Source organism: Nerophis lumbriciformis, linkage group LG22 (assembly GCF_033978685.3).
Source record: "Nerophis lumbriciformis linkage group LG22, RoL_Nlum_v2.1, whole genome shotgun sequence".
NCBI lineage: Eukaryota > Metazoa > Chordata > Actinopteri > Syngnathiformes > Syngnathidae > Nerophis > Nerophis lumbriciformis.
In genome coordinates, this window is record NC_084569.2 from 11,277,459 (window position 1) to 11,298,832 (window position 21,374).

At 39.2% G+C, this 21,374-nt stretch overlaps 2 protein-coding genes across 3 annotated transcripts in view; both read right to left on the reverse strand.

Annotated features, from left to right (window-relative positions):
- Positions 1-108, reverse strand: part of LOC133615566 (proton channel OTOP2-like) — an 11,059-nt gene extending 10,951 nt beyond the window's left edge. The window contains exon 1 of the mRNA XM_061974254.2: positions 35-108. Within this exon, the coding sequence (XP_061830238.1) occupies positions 35-87 (53 nt within the window). The 5' untranslated portion in view covers positions 88-108. The remainder of the gene's footprint in view (positions 1-34) is intronic.
- A 7,685-nt stretch (positions 109-7,793) lies between these two features.
- LOC133615087 (tripartite motif-containing protein 16-like) lies at positions 7,794-20,448 on the reverse strand. Of its 2 annotated transcripts, XM_061973433.2 has the most exons (6): positions 19,980-20,448; positions 17,037-17,132; positions 12,736-12,969; positions 12,426-12,591; positions 12,282-12,347; positions 7,794-8,808 (listed from the first exon to the last, which is right to left on the reverse strand). In XM_061973433.2, the coding sequence occupies exons 1-6, from the start codon at positions 20,346-20,348 to the stop codon at positions 8,267-8,269; spliced, it is 1,473 nt and encodes a 490-aa protein (XP_061829417.1). In that variant the 5' UTR covers positions 20,349-20,448; the 3' UTR covers positions 7,794-8,266. The 2 variants fall into 2 exon arrangements, with proteins under 2 accessions (XP_061829417.1, XP_061829418.1); XM_061973434.2 differs by lacking the exon at positions 12,282-12,347.
- Positions 20,449-21,374: the final 926 nt, after the last annotated feature.

Sequence of the window (21,374 nt, forward strand, 5' to 3'; positions counted from 1 at the left end):
ATTGCAGTAAAAAAAACGACTTTAATGTATTTACCTTGTGAATAGTTTGTTACCGGTCCTTAACATCTTTTGAGCCACGGTTCTCATGATTGTATCCCTCCGCCTACACACACAAATAATTAAACCCACACAAACCTATTACCCACTCCGCCTCGTTCACCGCCTAAAACATAAAAAAAAAAAAATATTTACAAAGACAACTACAATTTTCTTTAGGGCGACAATGAAAGGACCTTGCCGCTTCAAACTATCAAAATACGTGATGTCCAGCTGCGATTGTTTTCGGCTGATTTGATGACGTCACTACCATACAATTTCCGGGTCAGCCTTCACAAATTCACATACAATTTATTAATACGGTATTCATTTAAAAACAAAAACAAATTACAAAGGCAACTGGAATTCTCTTTAGGGCGACAATGAAAGGACCTTACCGCTTCAAACTATCAAAATACTGACGTGATGTCCAGCTTTTCTTTTTTGACATTTGTTATAATGTTTCCCCACATTTTAAAAGATGATCTATTCCATCAAATATATCGACTTTATGGACAAGGGCTGAACAATTTTGGAAAATAATCTAATTGCAATTGCCATTTAATATGCTATAATTATTTATTGTATTTTTCAACACACACAAGCAAAATATCAATATGTGTCACAATAAAAAAGATCAGATTTATAATACATAAATTGTTCTTTCTTATAAGAAATTCAATATAAACTCGACTAAATACTTTGACTTGCAGTCTTGACATCCCAGTGCTTTTATTGTGAAGGTCAGAAGTGACGTAAAGTCCAGCTGCGAATGTTTTAGGCTGATTCGATGACGTCACTTCCAGACCATTTCCGGATCACGAATTCACATACGATTTATAAATACGGGATTCATTGTTTTAATATATACTCATGCTGTAAAACTGAACTGTATCAATATCAATTGTAGTCATTTTATAATATGTATGATAGCCATCTTTATAGGTTTAGCTCAGGGGCTTAAAAAAAATAGACCTAAAAATTTGCGATCATCCATCTTCACTATGACGTCACTTCCGTCACTTGATTGACATTCACGGAAACCGAAGGTCTTGTGAGATGACGCTGGCTGCTGCCAGAACATTATTAAGAAAAAAATTACCGACAAGTCAAGAAACACTTTTTTTTATTTCAACAGACCCTCTCGCCGTGCGTGCCGTCAAAACTCTAAAGACCGACCGCACAGTTTCTTTCTTCAAAATAAAAAGCGCTGCTGCATCCTGCCTGCGTAACAAAATAAAAGTCTCAGAAAGCTAGCGCACACAAGCTAGCAAGCTACAGAGTTTGCCGCCAATGTATTTCTTGTAAAGTGTATAAAAAGGAGTATGGACGCTGGACAAGTAAGATGGCAAAAAACAACCACTTTCATGTGGTTTTGGACAGAAAGGAGGACTTTTTTTCTTTTTCCTCCATTTGAAAATGTGGACGTTATCTGCACTACTGTGTGATTCCAACCAATGCAAGTCATCAGAATCAGGTAATACACCAACTTATATTCTTGTCTTCATGAAAGAAATGAATCTATATGTGTTAAACATGCCTGTATTATCATTAAACACTTGTAACTTGTTAACAAAAACTTTCATAAATAAATATATATTGTGGCGGCTGGGGTGTTAGCCAATGGCTTTGGCTGGGGGGCGGGACTTCTGGGGAGAGTTAGGGAAGTGACGTTGAATATAGGAAGAAAGCGTTCGAGCATAGACATCTTATAAGTAAATGCAGCATTGAGCGCTACTGCCTACTGGCGTTGACGAGACGCAGGGCCGCCATCTTGGAGTGGTGATCCGCTCCACTCAGTGCAATTCATTTGGCAGGAGCAATGAACTGTCAGTGCATTTAATTCATCTTACCTCACTGAATACCACTGATTTTCACGCGCTTTTTTGTCATACGTTTAGCTATGATAAAAGACACATGTTTTGGCGTGTTTTATTATTCATAGTTTGCTTAACAGTAATAGAATATTCTTATATGCTAAAGTGACCAGACGTCCGAGATCAAAACTGGGAATATAATCCCAGAGAAGGGGGAAAAAAACGGTCAGCTGTTTTTAAATTCAAGAAACAATATGATTAGGTTGTATATACATGCGTGTATCCTACATAAATAACATTATATATCTATATATCTTAGGGACCTATAGACTGTATCTCTGTTGGTGCAGCAGCAGAGAGTTTATTCTGTCTTGACCCTTAGTATTGATATTTTGTATTACATTCTTCCCTTAAATGATAATGTTTACAGTGATTGTTTTATATGTATTTTTTATGTATGTCGCTTTGGATAAAAGCGTCTGCCAAATACTTAAACATAAACATATACTGTATAAACACCTGAAAGTCTTTATATCAGCTAACACCACCAATCTGTTTCACTGGATTCAGAATAAAACCAAATTCTGAATTTGAATATTGTTACTTGAAGACTTATTCCTGGTTGCAGTTATAATGTTAAGAAAGTATTGTCTTATACTTTGCCTAAAATGAGAATGCATCATAATCAGTGGCGGCTGGTGAATTTTGTTTTAGGTGTCACAATCATTTATTTCAACTTTATGTTATTCAAGTATGACATTTTTAAATATAGTTCATTTCATTGACAAGCAATTCTATTATGGTCATACTCTTGTTTGCTAGCGGCTGCGATTTCAGTACTATCGAAGATCTTTGCTCCTTCTCAACTCTGTGGTAATATTCTTTTCACAAAATACAACCAATAGTACGTTAATGTTAAATCTTACTTGTGAAAAGTAATCCCCCCGATTCCTATTTTCAACAGTCCACTCATTTAAGCAGGACTTTTTCTACCTGTCAACTGTCAGTTTAGGCTGCTCGCCGGCTCCTCATCACCACTTCAAGATGGCGGCCGAATTTCTCGCATCACAGCAGCCAATGCTGCGTCACTTATAAGATGTCTATGCGTTCGAGTATTGCCGGGAAAAGAGCAGAGACACACATTAAGGGTTTGTTGTTGTGTGGTTGCATTGCATCTTGTGCAATAAAGACTAGACAAACAAAGAATATGTTTGAGCCTACATTCCTGGAATATTACAATATAAATTATATATATATGTATGAAGTAGATCCCTTCAACTTGATCAATTTAAAAAGCAGTTCGCCTGCAGAAAAAGTGTGTGCACTAGAGATGCGCGGATAGGCAATTATTTAATCCGCAACCGCATCACAAAAGTCGTCATCCACCCGCCATTCACCCGAACCAACATTTTATCAAAACCACACCCGCCCGTTGGTATATATCTAATATAGACGATGCAAGGCATTAGTGAGGTTATGAAGCTTTTGCCTGTTAAAGAAAGGAGACTGATCCAATGCAGCAGAGACATTCAATGCTTGCCACGCATTAATATCTCTTGGCCACGCATTAGTGGCTAAGAGATATTAATGCGTGATAATATTATTTATCATTATTATAATATTATTGTCATTTCCGTTAAGAAAGTGTTGACTATTGTTGCCAATGCCCTCAGATCAGGAGTGCGTTCCATCCTCACACTTTGTGCGCGCAGTTGCAGCAAGCAGAACGATGCTTTTAAGAAGTTAAAAAAATGTTTTAGAAAGACTAGGCCTATATTTTCGTTAGGTAAAATAAATGTTCTGAATTTATTTCAATGAATATTAACTTGTTAACATTATAATGCTCAAATAGGGACGAGGGCGGGGTGCACAGTGAAACAGTGAACAATTTTGTGACAAAGATGAACCTTTATTGATTGATCTGCAGCCATGACAAAATATCAGACAATCTCCATTGTCAACGACAGGCAGGAAAATAAAGATAAACACAAAGCCTATGTTGTAGGCATATAGGCTCATACGTTTTTAAGTTGAAATTAAAAAAAAAAAAAAAAATGTGCCTCATAAGCCTTAGGCTGTCAATCACGCGCTTTTATAATCAAACTTGAATTATAATGAAAATAGACGGTCGCGACAAACAAAGCAGGCTAAATAGCCTTACATTGTAGCCAATCGGAGATGCGCTTCACTTGAAAGCGAGGCCAAATAATTAACACACATAGTAGTATATCTCGAATAGAAAAAAAACATAATAAACAACGCAATTGCCTTAATTCCTTTGCATTGTAGTGCACCCAAACAACACGTAACCATCAAAATTATTCAGCTGACCGAACTCAATATAGGTTAGACATGGGCTTATTTGGTATAGCCTAGGTAACGTAGACTAATTCGTTTAACATATCCAACCGTATGTCTACTTACTTCTTTTTTTGTTAGCACTATGCAGGAATAAAAGGGCATCCACAGTGCCAGGATTCAGGCGAGAGCGCCTGGCCTCTAAAATGCGCCCTGCTGCGCTGAAGGAGCGCTCACTTGCGCCACTTGTTGCTGGGACACGGTGCCATCTTTTTCTTTTTTTCTTCTTCTTCCGTTGTGTTGTGTTGTGCTGCAGTGCCTGATGAATAATTGAGTGTTTCAAAGAGTGCTGCTCGTTTTTCGTATGTGGGTAACAACATTTAACTATGTATATATATATATATATATCCGAATTGGTTCAACCGCCACCCGCCCGCATCTATTTAAAATCTATTTTTACCCGCCCGACCCGCGGTTTATCCGCGGACTCTGCGGTTGTGTCCGCAAACCGCGCATCTCTAGTGTGCACCCTTGCTTCATAGCCAGGTAACTATAGTCTACTGGTAAAATTCTGTAAATTTTATAAACTTACCAAAGCCTTTACAACACAGGTGTCAAACTCAAGGCCCGGGGGCCCAAAAAAAATAAAAAATATATTTTTTTTACTATCCATCCATCCATCCATTTTCTACCGCTTATTCCCTTTGGGGTCGCGGGGGGCGCTGGAGCCTATCTCAGCTACAATCGGGCGGAAGGCGGGGTACACCCTGGACAAGTCGCCACCTCATCGCAGGGCCAACACAGATAGACAGACAACATTCACACTCACATCCACACACTAGGGCCAATTTAGTGTTGCCAATCAACTTATCCCCAGGTGCATGTCTTTGGAAGTGGGAGGAAGCCGGAGTACCCGGAGGGAACCCACGCAGTCACGGGGAGGACATGCAAACTCCACACAGAAAGATCCCGAGCCCGGGATTGAACCCAAGACTACTCAGGACCTTCGTATTGTGAGGCAGATGCACTAACCCCTCTGCCACCGTGAAGCCCGTTTTTTTTACTAAATGCATGTTATTTCAATTTTGACAGACTAAAAATACATATTTTAAACTTTAATATTATCTGATCATGCTTATTATATTATTCATTATATACTGTATTGCAAAACTATTTTTGTGAGATTAAAAACAAATAGTTAAATATCTGCTTGTCACCTTTTATTTATGATTTTAAAGCAAGTTATACATTAAAAAAAAAATCTGATAATCAAATGCATATGCATTTCGATTAATCGTGATTAATCACAGGTTGTTACCCGCATGCATAATGTAAATTAATTTTAAAAAAGCGGCCCTCTGAAAGTGATGTGGCCCTCGATGAAAATGAGTTTCACACTCCTGATTTACGACATTTATTAACCTAAGTTCCAATGAATAGTTTAGGGAAGGCATTGTTCGGGAATATCGTTTTATGGGCGTTTGGATGAGTTTGATGTGGAACAACTTGACTTGACTTCAGAAATGTTCTTTTGGAAGGAAGAACCAATAATTGCTCGCAGACAAAAAGCTGTAACGGTGACGTCTCAGGTTTTTCATTTATTGTATTATTTATTTCAATTCTTGACACCTATTGTCCCGATATTTTTGTCCATAGTGCGTGTCCCATGTTCGCACACTTCTGCATGACATTTAGACCTTCAGTTTTCTCGGACTCGAGTGGCTATTTTTGGTTTTAATATGGTTTCTGTGGGAGGACAAACATGACACAAACCTTCCCAATTGTTAGAAATCCCCCTGTTTATATTAAACATACTTCACTGATGAGAGTATTTGGCGAGTGTTGTTTTGTCCTACTAATTTCAGCAATCCTTGAACTCAACATAGTTTGTTTACAAGTACAAATTTCTCCGATGCTGCCACAGAAAGACGTGTTTTATGCCACTCCTTCTTTGTCTCTATTTGTCCACCAAACGTCTTATGCTGTGCGTGAATCCACAAAAGTGAGAGTTGTTGATGTTATTGACTTGTGTGGAGTGCTAATCAGGCATAATGTGTCACAAGCTAATCGATGCTAACATGCTATTTATGCTAGCTGTATGTACATAATATATCATTATGCCTCGTATTTTAGGTATATTTGAGCTAATTTTATTTGTAGTTCCCGTTTCCTTCAACTTGAACACACACGTCTTTACCTTTGGCCATTCTAAGCCAGTCATTTCCAGGAGTTATCTCACCCTCTGAGAAGCCACTGTTTTAGTAATGTTGTCCAATGTTGTAAAAATGTGTAGAATAAATATTACATTTCAACATTTCTGTCAACGAAGATTTGCATCAGCCTGCGACACATAGTCATTTTGATAGTAGGCTATTATAGCTAATAATATAGACACTTACATCATGTGTTGCCTTCATTATTACACTTATATAAGACTTTTAAAGTCATTTTGATAGTAGTCTAATATAGCTAATATAGACACTTACATCATGTGTTGCCTTCATTATAACCCTTATATAAGACTTTTAAAGTCATATTGATAGTAGGCTAATATAGCTAATATAGACACTTACGTCATGTGTTGTCTTCATTATAACACTTATATACGACTTTTAAAGTCATTTTGATAGTAGTCTAATATAGCTAATATAGACACTTACATCATGTGTTGCCTTCATTTCAACACTTATATAAGACTTTTAAAGTCATTTTGATAGTAGTCTAATATAGCTAATATAGACACTTACATCATGTGTTGCCTTCATTATAACACTTATATAAGACTTTTAAAGTAATTTTGATAGTAGGCTAATATAGCTAATATACACACTTACATCATGTGTTGCTTTCATTATAACACTTATATAAGACTTTTAAAGTCATTTTGATAGTAGGCTAATATAGACACTTACATCATGTGTTGCCTTCATTATTACACTTATATAAGACTTTTAAAGTCATTTTGATAGTAGGCTAATATAACTAATATAGACACTTACATCATGTGTTGCCTTCATTATAACACTTATATAAGACTTTTGAAGTCATATTGATAGTAGTCTAATACAACTAATATAAACACTTACATCATATGTTGCCTTCATTATAACACTTATATAAGACTTTTAAAGTCATATTGATAGTAGGCTAATATAACTAATATAGACACTTACATCATGTGTTGCCTTCATTATAACACTTATATAAGACTTTTGAAGTCATTTTGATAGCAGTCTAATATAACTAATATACATACTTACATCATGTGTTGCCTTCATTATAACACTTATATAAGACTTTTAAAGTCATTTTGATAGTAGGCTAATATAACTAATATAGACACTTACATCATGTGTTGCCTTCATTATAACACTTATATAAGACTTTTGAAGTCATATTGATAGTAGTCTAATACAACTAATATAAACACTTACATCATATGTTGCCTTCATTATAACACTTATATAAGACTTTTAAAGTCATATTGATAGTAGGCTAATATAGACACTTACATCATGTGTTGCCTTCATTATAACACTTATATAAGACTTTTAAAGTCATTTTGATAGTAGGCTAATATAGACACTTACATCATGTGTTGCCTTCATTATAACACTTATATAAGACTTTTAAAGTCATTTTGATAGTAGGCTAATACAGCTAATATAGACACTTACATCATGTGTTGCCTTCATTATAACACTTATATACAACTTTTAAAGTCATTTTGATAGTAGGCTAATATTACTAATATAGACACTAACATCATGTGTTGCCTTCATTATAACACTTATATAAGGCTTTACATTTTTTGCGGCTCAAGACAGATTTTTTTTTTGTATTTTTGGTCCAATATGGCTCTTTCAATATGTTGGGTAGCCGACCCCTGCTCTAGGCAGAGGTTAATTAGAGTGTCCTCCGCCAAGCCGGTAACAAAGTTTATTAAGTGCAACTGCAGGCCGTAACTGGGTCACACATAGACATGCATGAGAAGTCTGTAGTTTTCCAGGTCACTCACTTCACCGGATTGATGCGCTTCACGCCCCATTGACACAATTGCAATTTACACGTGCTGAGATGGCACGCAAAGGTCACCCACATTCAAGACGGTGATGTCATGGGTTTGTATTATTCATCAGTTGAACCACATTCTCCTTCTTTGAGAGCCAGGCGGCCACATGCAATGGCTCCATGAAATCGGCCCAGTACCGGTGAAGCAGGGTCACGGGCCCTCTCACGTCATAAAAACCCACGTGGCCGCCGTGAAAATCCACGTACACGCCGATTTTTGTGACATCCGGCGCCTCTAAAGGGGTCTCCGCGCCGGCGTGCCAGGCTGAAAGGCCTCGACTGTTCCTCCCCACGCACCAGGAGAAGTTGTTCCCGGTAATGCAGCTGCTGGTTTCCTGTCCCTTACGCTCGATGCTCTTGTAGGTGACCCCGACGTGAGCGCCCTCGCCAATAAGCTCCGCCTCCACGTAGTGCCTTCCCGTGTACAGGCTCTGCGACGTCACGGCCTGGCGCCAGTGCTCGAATCGGTCGGGGTGGTCGACATAGCCGTGTTGCCAGGGGCTGGTGTTGGTCGCCTTCGTGTTGTCCACTGTTAGGCGCAGGAAATGGTGTGCGCTGTCCGGGTCAAATGTCAGATTCTTTGCATCTAAAGGAAAATAAAAACAATCTGACTTTTATACATATATGTACATATTTACATACATATATACACAGTGCAAAAAAAGCAGTCAGGGGTCAAACATAATCTGGTAATCTGCTGGTTGAACATTGATTTGTTTGGATTTTGAACAAAAAATTCCCACAGGGAATAATGCATTTTATTTTAGTCTGTTACGGGGTCAAGCTACGGCCATCTTAATTTTTTTGTTTTTACCATATCAGCCTTTTTAAGTAGCATTTTAACTTTCTTAACAGTCAAAAAAACTTAGCCCCTTAGAAGGGTATGGGAAAGTAAATACAAAACGTTGTGTAATTCGTAAATAAAAACAGAATACAATGATTTACTAATCCTTTTGAATTTACAGGACTGTCTCAGAGAATTAGAATATTGTGATAAAGTTCTTTATTTTCTGTAATGCAACTAAAAACATGAAAATGTCATACATTCTGGATTCATTGCAAGCCTTTTATTATTTTAATGTTGCTGATTATGGCATACAGCTTAAGAAAACTCAAAAATCCCATCTCAAAAAATTAGAATATTTCCTCCAAGTTAAAAAAAAAAAGATTTATAACAGCAAAACAAAATCAAATATTTGAAAATGTAAATTAATGTACTTGGTTGGGAATCCTTTTGCACGGATTACTGCATCCATGCGGCGTGGCATGGAGGCAATCAGCCTGTGGCATTGCTGAGGTGTTATGGATGCCCAGGATGCTTCAATAGCGGCCTTTAGCTCATTTGCATTATTGGGTCTGGTGTCTTTCAGCTTCTTCTTCACAATACCCCACAAATTCTCTATAGGGTTCAGGTCAGGGGAGTTGGCAGGCCAATCGAGGACAGTAATGCCATGGTCAGCACACCAGTTACTGGTGGTTTTGGCTCTGTAGATAGGTGCCAGATCATGTTGGAAAATGAAATCATCATCTCCATAGAGCTTTTCAACAGATGGAAGCATGTAGTGCTTTAAAATCTCTAGAAGCGTCTGACTTGGGCTATGGAAAAGAAGCACTGGACAGTTGCAGAGTGGTCCAGAGTCCTGTTTTCAGACGAAAGCAAGTTTTGTATTTCATTTGGAAGTCAAGGCGTTAGAGTCTGGAGGAAGGCTGGAGAGGAGCAAAATCCAAGTTGCTTGAAATCCAGTGTGAAGTTCCCACAGTCAGCAATGGTTTGGGGAGCCATGTCCGCTGCTGGCGTTGGTCCACTGTGTTTCATCAAGTCCAGAGTCAATCAGATTTTAGAGCACTACATGCTACCATTTGTTGAAAAGCTCTATGGAGATGATGATTTCATTTTCCAGCATGATCTGGCACCTGCCCACAGTGCCAAAACCACCAGTAACTGGTGTACTGACCATGGCATTACTGTCCTCGATTGGCCTGCCAACTCCCCTGACCTGAACCCTATAGAGAATGTGTGGGGTATTGTGAAGAAGAAGCTGAAAGACACCAGACCCAATTATGCAAATGAGCCAAAGGCCGCTATTGAAGCATCCTGGGCATCCATAACACCTCAGCAATGCCACAGGCTGATTGCCTTCATGCCACGCCGCATTGATGCACTAATCCGTGCAAAAGGATTCCCAACCAAGTACCGAGTGCATTAATTGACATTTTCAAATGTTTGATTTTGTTTTGCTGTTATAAATATTTATTTTTTACTTGGTCTGAGGAAATATTCAAATTTTTTGAGATGGGATTTTTGAGTTTTCTTAAGCTGTATGCCATAATCAGCAATATTAAAATAATAAAAGGCTTGCAATATTTCAGTTGATGTGTAATGAATCCAGAATGTATGACATTTATGTTTTTTTAATTGCATTACAGAAAATAAATAACTTTATCACAATATTCTAATTTTCCGAGACAGTCCTGTATGTATATATATAATATGTGTGTATATATATATGTACATATATATTCCTCGCACGCTCGCCTGACACCGCGGCGCGAGCGCGATAATGACACTTTATGGTTGGGAAAATGCATTATTAGACAATATGATTTGCCTGAGCGACTACGAGAAAGTAACAAGCGGTAGAAAATGGATTAGAAAGGACCGATTTAAAGGCCTACTGAAATGCGATTTTCCTATTTAAACGGGGATAGCAGGTCCATTCTATGTGTCATACTTGATCATTTCGCGATATTGCCATATTTTTGCTGAAAGGATTTAGTAGAGAACATCGACGATAAAGTTCGCAACTTTTGGTCGCTGATAAAAAAGCCTTGCCTGTACCGGAAGTAGCAGACGATATGTGCAACGACGTCACAGGTTGTGGAGCTCCTCACATCCGCACATTGTTTACAATCATGGCCACCAGCAGCGAGAACGATTCGGACCGAGAAAGCGACGATTTCCCCATTAATTTGAGCGAGGATGAAAGATTCGTGGATGAGAAAAGTGAGAGGGAAGGACTAGAGGGCAATGGGAGCGATTCAGATAGGGAAGATGCTGTGAGAGGCGGGTGGGACCTGATATTCAGCTGGGAATGACTAAAACAGTAAATAAACACAAGACATATTAGCCACAACACAACCAGGCTTATATTTAATATGCCACAAATTAATCCCGCATAACAAACACCTCCCCCCTCCCGTCCATATAACCTGCCAATACAACTCAAACACCTGCACAACACACTCAATCCCACAGCCCAAAGTACCGTTCACCTCCCCAAAGTTCATACAGCACATATATTTCCCCAAAGTCCCCAAAGTTACGTACGTGACATGCACATAGCGGCACGCACGTACGGGCAAGCGATCAAATGTTTGGAAGCCGCAGCTGCATGCGTACTCACGGTACCGCGTCTGCGCATCCAACTCAAAGTCCTCCTGGTAAGAGTCTCTGTTGTCCCAGTTCTCCACAGGCCAATGGTAAAGCTTGACTGTCATCTTCCGGGAATGTAAACAATGAAACACCGGCTGTGTTATCCGGCACACCAGTCAGGGGGTGCATTCTACAGCAGGGGTGCGTTATCCGGCACAACACCTGCCGCAATACACCGCTTCCCACCTACAGCTTTCTTCTTTGCTGTCTCCATTGAACAAATTGCAAAAGATTCACCAACACAGCTGTCCAGAATACTGTGGAATTTTGCGATGAAAACAGATGACTTAATAGCTGGCCACCATGCTGTCCCAAAATGTCCTCTGCAATCCGTGACGTCATCATACCGAGACGTTTTCAGCAGGATATTTCGCGCAAAATTTTAAATTGCACTTTAGTAAGCTAACCCGGCCGTATTGGCATGTGTTGCAATGTTAAGATTTCATCATTTATATATAAACTATCAGACTGCGTGGTCGGTAGTAGTGGGTTTCAGTAGGCCTTTAAAAAAAATAAAACATTTTTAAAATTTTTTAACTTGGGACTTCCCGCGGGCCGGATTTTGGACGCTGGCAGGCCGTAGTTTGGGGACCCCTGCTGTAGTACGTTTGAAAGGAGAGTTTTACATTTGAAAAAGTCCTCCAAAGTCTCAGGGTCTGGCAACAAAACCCGTGGCGTGTGTGACCTGGCACCTATAGGTTACAAACAAAGACAGTACGATAGTTACAGCACAGAATGAGAGTTGAGAGAAAGCCAACACAACTCCTCACCAGTGATGATGCTGAGTTTGTCCTGGTAGGAGGTGAGCAGAAGGTCACGCAGCTCTTGCGTCACACTGGCTACCACTTGGACGTAAGCGTTGACACGCTCCATGTTGTTGAATCTCACATCGGGTAAACAAACATCCGGCGCTCCCTCTTTCCACAGCGAGTACTCCTACAACAAGCCAAATCTCATACTTATTGTCACGACGCTTAACTCTGTGTACACTACGAACATGTCAGCCGTCAAAATAAACCCCTGAGGACATCCGCCAAATCCCCAAGTTACATAATGTGTCTGTCATGTGGTATTTTTTGCCTGCAGGAAGGAGACGTCGGACTGGATGCGCGCCATTTTGTTCATTTCTGCCAAAGTTTTGGCCAGCTCGGCCCTCCTCTGCTTCAGGTGCGCCTCCACGCCCCGCGCCTGTCGAAGCGCTCGCCTCTGCTCTGCTTCCAGCTGCTCGGTGGCCTTCTTCCTGACCTCCCCCACCGCCTCCTGCAGCCTGACGAACTGCTGCTCCACCTCACATAGCACCTCTTGCACCGCAGCCTGAAGACAACAGCATGGTAACACTTTGTACCAGTGTTGAACCGATACCAATGTTTTGGTACCGGTATCGGTACCAAAACATATTTTCGAAAAAATGGCATTATTGCATTTATTTTAACAACAAATCTTAGGGTACATTAAACATATGTTTCTTATTGCAAGTTTGTCCTTAAATAAAATAGTGAACATACTAGACAACTTGTCTTTTATTAGTAAGTAAGCAAACAAAGGCTCCTAATTTAATCTGCTGACATATGCAGTAACATATTGTGTCATTTATCATTCTATTATGTTGTCAACATTATTAAGGACAAGTGGTAGAAAATGAATTATTAATCTACTTGTTCATTTACTGTTAATATCTGTTTACTTTCTCCTTTAACGTGTTCTATCTACACTTCTGTTAAAATGTAATACTAATTTATTCTTCTGTTGTTTGATACTTTACATTAGTTTTGGATGATACCACAAATGTGTGCATCAATTCGATACCAAGTAGTTACAGGGTCATACATTTGTCATATTCATACTTGCCAACCTTGAGACCTCCAATTTCGGGTTGGGGGCGGGGCTTGGTTGGGGGCGTGGTTAAGAGGGGAGGAGTATATCGACAGCTAGAATTCACCAAGTCAAGTATTTCATATATATATATATATATATATATATATATATATATATATATATATATATATATACAGGGGCGCCGAAAAGGGGGGGGGTAAAGGAGACGGATTCTAGGGGCCCATGATGGACGGGGCCCAGAGAGGCCCCTAATGATGATGAAATTATAATACAGAAAAAATAATGACACTGTGTTGGGGGCCCTGTAAAGATTCTTTTCATGGGGCCCAAAATCCCTAGCGGCGCCCCTGTATATATATATATATATATATATATATATATATATATATATATATATATATATATATATATATATACATCCTGAAAATATGCAAACAAAACTGTGTTTAGATAATTGATACTTCAAACTTGCATAAATAAATATTAAGGAATATAACATAACTTGGCTTCTGAGAGCTTCAAAATGTAATGAATGAAATGCTAAAGTTGTTGATAAACAAGCAATTATTTTAATAATTAAATATGGTCATTTTAAATGAATTATGATGATCATTTAAAATTAATGATTTCAAATATGTTTATTTTAATGTATAATTCTATGGCTGGATGTAATAAGGAGTCAGAAAAAATACAAATTAAAAAAATACAATTAATTTAGATGTTTTTAGCAAAATATAGTAAAAATGTTTTTTTTTTTTTTTTAAATTAATGTACAGTATATATTTATTTTTAGGTAAGATAAACATACTAATACAATTTATCTCTAGTCTGGATGATTTAGTTCTTGTCACCCTGTTGTCCTCCCGTCATGAAAAAAGGCTGTCCTCACTCAGGTCCGCATGGAGCTGGAGGGGACGTGTCTTCCAGCTCCGGCTGAAAATCGGGAGATTTTCGGGAGAATATTTGTTCCGGGAGGTTTTCGGGAGAGGAAAATTCGGGAGGGTTGGCAGGTATGGTTATATTCAAAGTCCTCGTGTTCAGGGAGATATTTCCTGAGTTTAAAAACATAACATAAATTAAAAAAAAAAAAGATTTTGTGATGCTAAAAAATATTGATGTAATCATAGTAGTATCGACTAGATACACTCCTGTACTTGGTATCATCCAATCCAATCCAATCCACTTTATTTATATAGCACATTTAAACAACAAAATGTTTCCAAAGTGCTGCACAACAATATTAAAAACAATATAAAATAGATATGATTAAAAAACTATTTTAAAGGGTAAAACCAATTAAAACAGTAAATAGAAATCAACATTTTAAAAACACAGAGGACAACAGAGGACCACACAACTCCACGTAGTGTTAAAAGCCAGAGAATAAAAGTGGGTCTTAAGACGAGACTTAAAACACTCCACTGTGGGAGCAGTTCGAACATGGAGGGGCAGAGTGTTCCAGAGCTTAGGGCCGACCACAGAGAAGGCCCTGTCTCCCCTGGTTTTTAAGTCTCGTCTTGGACACCACGAGCTGGATCTCGGTATCTCGGTATCATTACAGTGGATGTCAGGTGCAGATCCAATGGCGTTTGTTTACATTTTGACGTTTTTTACATTTCAGTGTTATAACTTCACCTTTATCTTTAGTTTTTAAGCCAAAATGCGTCCGTTTTCCCTTTTCTGTCCACACACTGTGTCTGCTTGTAAGTACTCCGTGATTATGCGCTGCCGCCGAACATGCTCCTCTGCTCATAAAACCAGTAATGTCACGACGTGACGGCGGGGTACTGTCAGGTTTAAGCACCGAACTATCTATTAAACAGAACAAGAAGCAAGGAATCAAGCAGAGATAGATTTCAATTTTGCTCATGAGGAGAACGCATGGAGCTGCACACTCAGTTACAGTCTCCCACCACGCTCTGAGGTACAGCCCCCGCGCCCCCCATTTTATTCAGGAGTTCCCTAGTTACATCGCTGAGGCTGCTTCTAAAGGGAGGGGTCACATATTATGCAAGCAGCTCCAGTAGACACAATACGTGATTATTCAGAATGCTGTTTCCCCTCAGCTGCGGCTGATAGGCACCTGGCCACACCTGGTGTCAATCAGCCGGCTGCTATTTATACCTGCCTCGCCCTCCAGTCAGGGCTGGAGTATTGTTTGCTGTATGCTGTGGACTGCTTGCTGTCTCCAGTTCTCCCTGGTTCCTCTTCTCTTGTTAGCTGTTTCTTGTATGCTGTGAGTTATTCCCTAGTTCCTGTTCCTGTTTCCTGTCTCCTGGTTCCTGGTTTGTGTTTTACCTGCATTTCTTGGACATTAAAACCATGTTTTCCTGCACCAAGCCTACCATCTCTGCATCTTGGGGTTTGTCACCACCACTTCCCGACACAGAGATCCTTGAACTCATAGTAGTTTGTTTACGTGTACACTCCTTCTTTGTCTCATTTTGTCCACCAAACGTTTTATACTGTGCGTGAATGCACAAAAATGAGCTTTGTTGATGTTATTGATTTGCTGGGGTGCTTATCAGGTATATTTGGTCTATCCATGACTGCAAGCTAATAGTTCCTAACATGCTATTTAGGTTAGCTGCATTGAGCTCATTTAATTTACTTATGTCCTCTGTGTATTTAATTTATATTTATATTATTTCGCCCTTTGTCTGCCCGGTGTTGCCTTATCTTCGTTGAGGTACTTGAGGTCCGTCCTTGGCTGTTAGCAGGCTGAAAAACACAAACAGCTGCGGCGAGGCAACTCCTAACTTGCAGTGGAAGATAACAAGTTATGTGTCTTTAAGCATAACAGTTGTGTGATAACTTATATATAATTATTCTAACAGGTACTTTTTAGATATGATTAATTAGTATAAACTCAGGAAATACGTCGCTGGACACATGAGGACTTTGAATATGACCAATGTATGATCCTGTAACGACTTGGTATCGGATTGATACCCACATTTGTGGTGTAATCCAAAACTAATGTAAAGCATCCAAACAACAGAAGAATAAGTGATTATTACATTTTAACAGAAGTGTAGATAGAACATGTTAAAAGAAAAAGTAAGCAGATATTAACAGTAAATGAACAAGTAGATTTATAATTCATTTTATACCGTTTGTCTTTTATAATTTTGACAAAATAATAGAATGGAAAATGACACAATATGTTACTGCATATTTCAGCAGACTAAATTAGGAGCCTTTGTTTGTTTACTTACTACTAAAAGACAAGTTGTCTTGTATGTTCACTATTTTATTTAAGGACAAACTTGCAATAAAAAAAAACATATGTTTAATGTACCCTAAGATTTGTTGTTAAAATAAAGCCAATAATGCCATTTTTTGTGGTCCACTTTATTTAGAAAAGTATCGAAAGGTACCGAAAATTATCGGGACAACACTAGTCTAGCGCACAAACATCTCCAACTGACAGTAGTTCATCTTCGACTCTGCTTTCTTCCTTGTCTCCTATTTCTGCTGTCTGTAGCACATACTGCTCCTAGTGTCCAAACTAAGCCACCACATTTAGGGATCAGCACTATTACCTTCATGCGCTCCTTGTTGCTGTGCAGCTTCTCCATTGCTTTGTCGGTCGCTGAGACGCTCTGATCCATCTCCCGGTGTTTTTGCTGCAGCTCATTCTACAATACAATGGTCATAAAAGACAATTGCCATCAAACCGTGAACTCGGGAAGGGTAGAACCATCATTTTCTGATACTGGTGGACTTTCAAGCTGTTGAATGAGTTGACAACCCCTGGCGTTTGGCTCTCTGGCTAGCACTGCTTGATTTGGTCTCGATCAGTGGGACCCTGGTTCAAGCCCATCATAAAAGATCTAAAGACTTGTGGAGTTCATCCTTTAAATTCTTACTTAGCATATTTGTCGGGAATAAATAGGATTTTTAACTTTGAAATTTTCACTGAATTTGTATTTATTATTGTAATTTCTCTGTGTTAATGTTTCTCCATTTTGAGGCCCTTAACATGTACGGAAACCAGTTTTTCCAAAATATCAATTTGGGGTATCAAACGCAAAATTTCAATATTGCCCCCCCACTAAAAAAATAGCCCCTCCCACCAGTTTCACGTATCACCACGGAAATTGCTGGAGACGTCAATGATGACACATGACTGGTAGACACAGCACCCGAGCCAAGCGTGCAGTTTTTAACCAGGTTTTAATGTACATAGATTTTTATCACAAGCGACTTTTCAGCCACGTCCGTATCCTCTCTCCCCTCCTGCTCCCGGCCGCTTACTGTTAAAGACAACGGATGATTAGATCAACACGTACCACCTGTGAAATCTAATCACCTGCCAGCTGTGACTCGCCGTCAGCACATGCTATCCGATGGTGCTCGTCCTCAGCACCGTAGACAGAGGCGGTGACCTTTGCTCCTGCAGGCGCTGGCCACACCTCCCTCCAAAGCCATATTTAAAAACAAACAGGAAGTCGACCTTCTTGGTTTCCATTGGCCATTTTTCGGCCATAAACAGGGGTCGTACTTTAACAAACTCCTACTTTGGCCAAATAAGTTGCGTTTAAAATGACAGATGCTATAAAGATAGGCGATGATAAATTGCTAAGGAATTTTGCCTACGCTATAAGATGCCAAACTGATCTGGTTTTGCCACAAAATCTTCAACATTTATAACTGGGCTCCACAAATTCAGATCTTGGTCATAACTGGTAGAAATGATGATGATGACACCCTGAAGTGTTGCATTGGTCAGTAGCTGTTTATACCCAAGCATAGTGGGCGGAGCCTGGCGGCGCCAACTGCTCTTTGGCATCAACAATCAAACTGCCATTACTTCACTGTAGATCGGGGGTCAGCAACCCGCGGCTCTTTAGCCCCTTCCTAGTGGCTCCCTGGAGCTTTTTCAAAAATATGTGAAAATGGAAAAAGATGAAAAAAATATTTTTTGTTTTAATATGGTTTCTGTCGGAGGACAAACATGACACAAACCTTCTTAATTGTTAGAAATCCCACTATTTATACTAAACATACTTCACCGATGAGAGTATTTGGCAAGCACTCCTACTAATTTCAGCGTGTCAGGCTTGTCACTGACAGTTTGGTTATGTTTTGGTTTTTCTTCTGTGTGTTTTGTTTCCTGTCAGCACTCTTATTTTTGTTCAGTTTCCTGCTTGTTTCCCAGAGCGCTCTTTCCCCTCAGCTGCGGCTGATAGGCACCTGGCCACACCTGGTGTCAATCAGCCGGCTGCTATTTATACCTGCCTCGCCCTCCAGTCAGGACTGGAGTATTGTTTGTTGTATGCTGTGGACTGCTTGCTGTCTCTAGTTCTCCCTCTTCTCTTGTTAGCTGTTTCTTGTATGCTGTGAGCTATATCTGGTTCCTGTTTCCTGGTTCCTGGTTTGTGTTTTACCTGCATTTCTTGGACATTAAAACCATGTTTTCCTGCACCAAGCCTGCCATCTCTGCATCTTGGGTTTGTCACCACCACTTCCTGACACAAAGATCCTTGAACTCATAGTAGTTTGTTTACGTGTACACTCCTCCTTTGTCTCATTTTGTCCACCAAAGGTTTTATACTGTGCGTGAATGCACAAAAATGAGCTTTGTTGATGTTATTGATTTGCTGGGGTGCTTATCAGGTATATTTGGTCAATCCATGACTGCAAGCTAATAGTTGCTAACATGCTATTTAGGTTAGCTGTATTGAGCTCATTTAATTTACTAATGTCCTCTGTGTATTTAATTTATATTTGCATGTCTCATGACACATTATCTGTATGTAATATTGGCTGCATTTCTCATAGTTTGTTGCGCACCATGTTGTTCCAGACTACAGCAAACGTTACCCAGCTTGCAAAGATTGTAATAAGTCCATTAGAAGAAGACAGTCTGCCGTTTCCTTTACTTGGGCACACACATCTATACCTTTGGCCATTCTGAGCCAGTAATTTACAGAAGTTATCTCATCCTGTGAGAAGCCTCCATTTTACTAATTATTTCCAATTTTTCAAAAATGTGTAGAATAAATATTTTAATACAATATTTCTGTCAACAAAGATTTGCGTAAGCCTTTGATAGTAGGCTAATATAGCTAATATAGACACTTGCGTCATGTGTTGTCTTCATTGTAACACTTACATAAGATAAATGATGATGATGATGACACCCTGAAGTGTTGCATTGGTCAGTAGCTGTTTATACCCAATCATAGTGGGCGGAGCCTGGCGGCGCCAACTGCTCTTTTTTCGCCATCAGCAATCAAACTGCCATTAGTTCACTTTAGATGATCAGAGACAGTTACTAAACTGATGATGGTGATAAATTACTGATACAATTTGCCTACGCCATAGGATGTGGGCGTGGCATGGCGCCAAAATTTGATTTGATGTATCGCCACAAAACTTTCAACATTTATAACTTGGTTCATTAAACTCAGTTCTTGATCAGAATTGATCATTATAACAGATGTCTAAATTGTAACATCATGTGTGTTTTGTGTTCAGACCTCAATATGAGCACGGGCTTCCCCCAAGGACGCGGTGGCGTGACCCGCGTGCCCCTGACCTTGGCAGTCGGAGCACAGGCAGCAGCCGTGGGTCAGACAGTAGCGCTCCAGCGGAAGGTGATGGCGCTCGCACGTCTCGCCGTCCACGCGATGGCGCGGCTCCACTAGACGATGGCTCTGGAATCTGACGTTCACCAGGTGAGGTCTGAGGTGATCCGCGCAGAAGGATACCAGACAGGTCATGCAGGATTTGACAGCCTTGCGGGGGTCGCTCATGCACGAGTCGCACGGCACATCTTGCATGTCCGTTGTTCGATCTCCGGTGTTATTCTCCATGCTGAAATCCTCCGGGCTGTTAGTCGTCGTCATGTTTGTTTTTTTAGCATGCACAGGCCCTCTTGAGAGTGTAAGGAAACACTTGTAAGCCACGCCTGTTATTTTGTACTCCTATTCCACCCCTCCCCTCTTTTATTCTTTTCTTTACCAATCTGAGGGGGAAATGACGAGTGGAGACTTTAACTTCCTGTTTGATCCTGAGAGATTGTTGTTTCCTTTTGGCGAGTGTTCTGCTGCACTACTTTCTCACTACTTGATATCATGCAGGCTGTGGTGACACTCTTTTGTGATGCATCGGCATAAGCATAAAATATTCGTAATATTCTTAATATGATCTACTCATTACTAGAGCACTTATGACAACCGCTGCAAGAGCAAACATGTAGTTAATGCTTTCATAACATATCTTAATCAAAATACTACAGCATTCAAATAATTAAAATTGGCATAAATTCTTGTGCGATTTTTTTGACTCTTAGAAAAAAAAATCCCGATTTTTTGACAGAAAAAATCCAGACTATTTGACGTATAGAAAAAAAATCCAGATTTTTTGACATGGAAAAAAATCCAAATTTTTTGACATGGAAAAAAATCCAGATTTTTTGACATGGAAAAAATCCAGATTGTTTGACATGTAGAAAAAAATCCAGATTTTTTGACATGTAGAAAAAAAATCCAGATTTTTTGACATGTAGAAAAAAATCCAGATTTTTTGACATGTAGAAAAAAATCCAGATTTTTTTGACATTGAAAAAAAATCCAGATTTTTTTGACATTAAGAAAAAAATCCAGATTTTTTGACATAGAAAAAAATCCAGATTTTTTTGTCATATACAAAAAATCCAGATTTTTTGTCATATAGAAATAAAATCCAGATTTTTTGACATGTAGAAAAAAATCCAGATTTTTTGACATTTAAAAAAAATTCCAGATTTTTTGACGTATAAAAAAATTCCAGATTTTTTGACATATAGAAAAAACATCCAGATTTTTGACATATAGAAAAACATCCAGAATTTTTGACATTTAGAAAAAATCCAGATTTCTTGACATATAGAA

What these genes read in the sequence shown, in the direction of transcription:
- LOC133615087 (XM_061973433.2), bottom strand. Translation starts at nt 20,348, where the DNA reads ATGACGACGACTAACAGCCCGGAGGATTTCAGCATGGAGAATAACACC. An exon ending in CAAACTCAGCATCATCACTG is followed by an intron (nt 12,348 to 12,425) that starts GTGAGGAGTTGT and finishes TGTAACCTATAG; the next exon opens with GTGCCAGGTCACACACGCCA. An exon ending in TTTGGAGGACTTTTTCAAAT is followed by an intron (nt 8,809 to 12,281) that starts GTAAAACTCTCC and finishes ATTTTCCTTTAG; the next exon opens with ATGCAAAGAATCTGACATTT.